This window comes from Anoplopoma fimbria, unplaced genomic scaffold (genome assembly GCF_027596085.1).
Source record: "Anoplopoma fimbria isolate UVic2021 breed Golden Eagle Sablefish unplaced genomic scaffold, Afim_UVic_2022 Un_contig_12068_pilon_pilon, whole genome shotgun sequence".
In the NCBI taxonomy this organism is placed as follows: Eukaryota; Metazoa; Chordata; class Actinopteri; order Perciformes; family Anoplopomatidae; genus Anoplopoma; species Anoplopoma fimbria.
In genome coordinates, this window is record NW_026551597.1 from 1 (window position 1) to 5723 (window position 5723).

Genomic DNA, 5723 nt, shown 5'->3' on the forward strand with positions numbered 1-5723 from the left:
GACACACAGAGACAGACAGAGAGAGAGAGAGACAGAGAGAGAGAGACAGAGAGACAGAGAGAGAGACAGAGAGAGACAGAAGTGTGTTTATGAGTTCTGTAAAGGGTTAACAGATCAGATCAGATCTTCAGTGTTTCAGTGATCAATAATGATGAGTTGGAGCTCCATTAAACTAATCTGAATTTATTTTATGAATCACTGTTCAGTGTTTTTATTCTCTTTCCTGTTTCAACGTTTAAAATGTGTTTGAAGATAAAAGATAAATGTTTGATGACCTCTGAGGTCAAACTGAGGTCAAACTGAGGTCAAACTGAGGTCACTTACCGTCCATCAGCTGATCACACGATGGTGGAAGGGCCGATGACTGGGACTGCTTTCTGAGGACAGACAGGTAGAGACAGACAGACAGGTAGAGACAGACAGACAGACAGGTAGAGACAGACAGACAGGTAGAGACAGACAGACAGACAGACAGGTAGAGACAGACAGGTAGAGACAGACAGACAGACAGGTAGAGACAGACAGACAGGTAGAGACAGACAGACAGACAGACAGACAGGAGAGACAGACAGACAGGTAGAGACAGACAGTCAGGTAGAGACAGACAGACAGACAGACAGACAGGTAGAGACAGACAGGTAGAGACAGACAGACAGACAGGTAGAGACAGACAGGTAGAGACAGACAGACAGGTAGACAGACAGACAGACAGGTAGAGACAGACAGACAGACAGACAGACAGGTAGAGACAGACAGTCAGGTAGAGACAGACAGGTAGAGACAGACAGTCAGGTAGAGACAGAGACAGACAGACAGACAGACAGGTAGAGACAGACAGACAGGTAGAGACAGACAGACAGACAGGTAGAGACAGACAGAGAGACAGACAGACAGACAGGTAGAGACAGACAGACAGACAGTTACTGTACCGTCTGAACACATGGGCGTTTTGTTTTATCTGCTGACTGAGACACTTTTATCTCAGTCAATAAGTCATGAGACGTTTAACAACAACACACTGATGAACTGTCTGAAATATTCAATGTGCTTATTGTGTCTTTAACTGATTGACTCTGTCTTTAACTTGTAGTCCATCGTACTCAGGACTACAACTCCCTTGATGTTTAACTAATTGACTAATTGACCCTGACACTGAGGTTCCTTCATGCTTCCTGTTGTTGGAGAAGGTCTGTGTACTCACAGCTGAAATGTAGTGGCTGTTGAGGTGCTGTTTGTTGGAGGAGGAGGAGGAGGAAGGCTGGTCGGGGGGCTCTGCTCCTCAGGCAGCGCCTCCTGCAGGTGGGAGGAGACGCAGCCGCTGTCTGAGCCGGTGGAGCCGGAGAGACATCGAGAGGAGGAGCCTGAACTCTCTGTGGCTGAGAGGAAACACCAACGCTGCTAATGTTAGAGTGTGTGTGTGTGTGTGTGTGTGTGTGTGTGTGTGTGTGTGTGTGTGTGTGTGTGTGTGTGTTGTGTGAGTGTGAGTGTGAGTGTGAGTGTGTGTGTGTACATACTCATGGAGGGCTGGCTGCTGGTCTCCTGCTCGTCCTCCTCGATACAGGAGGTGATGAAGGAGCCTTCAGCAGCAGAAGAGGAGGAGATGTTCTGACTGCAGGAGGAGACGACAGACGGTGTTAAGATGGAGGTTCTGACCCGAACCGGACCAGGACAGGTGTGTGTGTGTGTGTGTGTGTGTGTGTGTGTGTGTGTGTGTGTGTGTGTGTGTGTGTGTGTGTGTACCTGTACATGTGCAGGTTGAGCGGCCCCAGCAGGCTGGATGAAGAGGGCCCTGATGCTGCGGGGTCAGAGGTCACCGCTCCTCCATTAAAAGGGTGGGAGTGATCGAAGACAGAGACGGCGATGGACGCACGCGTTCTGGCACCTGATCACACATCAATCAATATCTGATCACTCATCAATCAATATCTGATCACACTCAATATCTGATCAATCAATATCTGATCACACATCAATCAATATCTGATCACACATCAATCAATATCTGATCACTCATCAATCAATATCTGATCACACATCAATCAATATCTGATCACACATCAATCAATATCTGATCACACATCAATCAATATCTGATCACACATCAATCAATATCTGATCACACATCAATCAATATCTGATCACACATCAATCAATATCTGATCACACATCAATCAATATCTGATCACACATCAATCAATATCTGATCACACATCAATCAATATCTGATCACACATCAATCAATATCTGATCACTCATCAATCAATATCTGATCACACATCAATCAATACACATCAATCAATATCTGATCACTCATCAATCAATATCTGATCACAATCAATATCAATCAATATCTGATCACACATCAATCAATATCTGATCACACATCAATCAATATCTGATCACACATCAATCAATATCTGATCACTCATCAATCAATATCTGATCACTCATCAATCAATAATCTTATATTCTGTTTTTAGGGTGATCTGTCTAGCTCTAACTCTGGTGCATTGTCTCTACCAAATAAACCAATAAAAAAAAAAGTTATTGATCATGAAAATAAGACTTATTTATTGTTTATCATTGTTACATATAAAGGTCATAAACAGCTGATCACCAGATATTAATCAATAAACAATCAATATAACGTAATAAACAGAATGGTAGAAGAAGAGGATGAAGATGCTTTTATTTTGAAAGGGTCACCTCTGCTCTTCATGATGTAGTGAACGGCTGAGTCGCTGATCGCTGCGTCGCATCGGCTGGATGTCCAGAAACGGCTTGTTACCGACTCCCATCGACACCATCTCCTTCACACGCATCTCTGAAACAAGACAGGAGAACATGAGGAGAACATGAGGAGAACATGAAGAGAACATGAGGAGGAACATGAAGAGGACCATGAGGAGGACCATGAGGAGGAACATGAGGACCATGAGGAGGACCATGAAGAGGACCATGAGGAGGACCATGAGGAGGAACATGAGGAGAACATGAGGAGAACATGACAGAGGACCATGAGGAGGACCATGAGGAAGACCATGAGGAGGAACATGAAGAGGACCATGAAGAGGAACATGAGGAGGAACATGAAGAGGCCATGAAGAGGGACCATGAAGAGGACCATGAAGAGGAACATGAACATGAGAAGACCATGAGGAGGACCATGAGGAGGACCATGAGGAAGACCATGAGGAGGACCATGAAGAAGACCATGAGGAGGACCATGAGGAGGAACATGAGGAGGAACATGAGGACCATGAAGAGGACCATGAAGAGGACCATGAGGAGGACCATGAAGAGGACCATGAAGAGGACCATGAAGAGCTCTGGTTCCTGTACCTTTGTTCCTGGTGGCCTGGGTCCACAGGATCCTGGCGATGCCGGTGGTCCAGGCGTGTTTCACCTCTGACGTGGCGGCCTGAAGGATGAAGGTCTGGTTCTTGGCCGTCCTCCTCCTGAACCAGACCTCGAACCGCAGCCCGTTGTCCCCCGCGGACTCCGTCAGACCCACATCTGCTGTCTGTAACACAGAAGAGGGTCTCAGTCGGACCGCCACAGTGGGCCGCTGTGGGAGTCAGACCGGGTCTGATGGTCTTACCTTGAAGGAGTGTTTGTAGATGAAGACGTCCAGACCTCCCTCCATCTTCTTGGGTTTACTGAAGAGAACGAGCTCCTCGAACAGGAAGATGTGACGCTGACATTTCCTCCTGCCGGTCCAGACAGTGAACTCGTCCTGACGGATCAGCTGACCCTGCTCCTTCAGGTTCACCTGGAGACGGTTTAACACATTCATTATTCATTACAGACGTTCAGAGATAACGATGTCATGATGACGATGTCATGAGGGGGAGGAGCTTTAGTCAACTCACGTCACAGTCTCGGATGGCGTCCATTGCCAGCAGGTCGTTGCCGTGGCGAAGCTGGAACTTGACCATGTTGGTGGCGGCGTGCAGAGCGGCGAGCTCCGCCTCCTGGGCCACGCCCACCTCCTTGATGAGGTCAGTGAGCAGGAGAGCGTATTTACTCATCCTCTGCACCGGCTTCAACAGGTACGACGACAGGTCCATCTTATCGCCCAGCTCCACCTGCTTCCTCTGGGGGGTCAAAGGTCACGGTTAGTCCTCAGAGGTCACAGTGAGTCATCAGAGGTCAAAGGTCATTCTGAGGGGGAAGGTAACTCCTTTTAGGCGTAAATATATTTATAACACACTAAAGGAGAGGGAAATAATTACAGGGCCACTTTAACACAGTAAAGGGCCTCATGGTGCCTTCAGGTTCACCTGGTGTTGTAAGGTTCCCTCCTGACATCTGGTGGATCTTCTTTCAGTTAAACATTTGTTTTTACATGTTAAATACTTCATCTAAATGTCACCACATGGACTCAGGTCGGTTCACTCTACGTCTGACATCACGTAGAGTTTAAAAACGGATTTGATAATGAAGATCATCTTCTGAGACTAGAGCGTTGATCTTTAGATGTGAAGTCAGGAGAAGAGAAGGTTCTCACCCTGAAGAAGGAGTTCCCGTGGTGGGCCAGCAGAGCGTCAGACTTTGGTTTGTTCTTGCTGTACAGAGCGTAAAGACCGAACTGCTCCTTCTGTCAAACACAACAACAACAAACACACCTTCATCATGTTATTGATCCATCTATGGAACCCTTCTACCAGCTGTGTGTTCAGTGTGTGTGGTTCCTACGTGTCTGATGAAGCAGTGAGGAACCCTCAGAGGATGTGTGTGTGGTTCCTACGTGTCTGATGAAGCAGTGAGGAACCCTCAGAGGATGTGTTCCTACGTGTCTGATGAAGCAGTGAGGAACCCTCAGAGGATGTGTGTGTGGTTCCTACGTGTCTGATGAAGCAGTGAGGAACCCTCAGAGGATGTGTGTGTGGTTCCTACATGTCTGATGAAGCAGTGAGGAACCCTCAGAGGATGTGTGTGTGGTTCCTACGTGTCTGATGAAGCAGTGAGGAACCCTCAGAGGATGTGTGTGTGGTTCCTACATGTCTGATGAAGCAGTGAGGAACCCTCAGAGGATGTGTTCCTACGTGTCTGATGAAGCAGTGAGGAACCCTCAGAGGATGTGTGTGTGGTTCCTACATGTCTGATGAAGCAGTGAGGAACCCTCAGAGGATGTGTGTGTGGTTCCTACGTGTCTGATGAAGCAGTGAGGAACCCTCAGAGGATGTGTGTGTGGTTCCTACATGTCTGATGAAGCAGTGAGGAACCCTCAGAGGATGTGTGTGTGGTTCCTACATGTCTGATGAAGCAGTGAGGAACCCTCAGAGGATGCTTCCAGCAGGCCTCCAGCTCCCTGAGGAAGAACTGACTGTGGAAGTCCAGAAGCTTCTCCAGGTTCCCGAACACCACGGAGCGTTTCCCCCGGAGGTCCTGAGGAAGGTCGGCCCGGTCCATCTCAGGGAAGTAGTGATGGATGATGTAATGCAGGAGCGCACGTACTCCCTCTCCGTGGTCACCATCTCCTCCACCACGTGACGCAGCTTACTGAGGAGACACCACGACACACATGTAGCTCAGACATCCCATAATACCTCCGTCACCTCCTGATGTATGTCAAAAGTACACCAGTGTGTTATGTGCACCAGAAGTACTCATTAACACACATGACAGCACACAAACACCTAGGTTACAACATGTGTCGTTCAGACAAATTCGAGAGATGTGCTGCAAGGACCTACAGAGGTCTACAGAGGTTTACAGAG

The 5723-nt window shown here is 47.7% G+C and overlaps 1 protein-coding gene across 1 annotated transcript; it reads right to left on the reverse strand.

Annotated features, from left to right (window-relative positions):
• Positions 1 to 333: 333 nt before the first annotated feature.
• On the reverse strand, positions 334 to 5424 carry LOC129115681 (pleckstrin homology domain-containing family G member 4B-like). Its single transcript, XM_054626988.1, has 10 exons — positions 5257 to 5424; positions 4511 to 4600; positions 3873 to 4097; positions 3602 to 3772; positions 3343 to 3523; positions 2707 to 2824; positions 1741 to 1882; positions 1515 to 1609; positions 1202 to 1376; positions 334 to 377 (listed from the first exon to the last, which is right to left on the reverse strand). Exons 1-7 carry the CDS (start codon positions 5413 to 5415, stop codon positions 1825 to 1827), a joined length of 1002 nt encoding a protein of 333 aa, XP_054482963.1. The 5' UTR covers positions 5416 to 5424; the 3' UTR covers positions 334 to 377; positions 1202 to 1376; positions 1515 to 1609; positions 1741 to 1824.
• Positions 5425 to 5723: the final 299 nt, after the last annotated feature.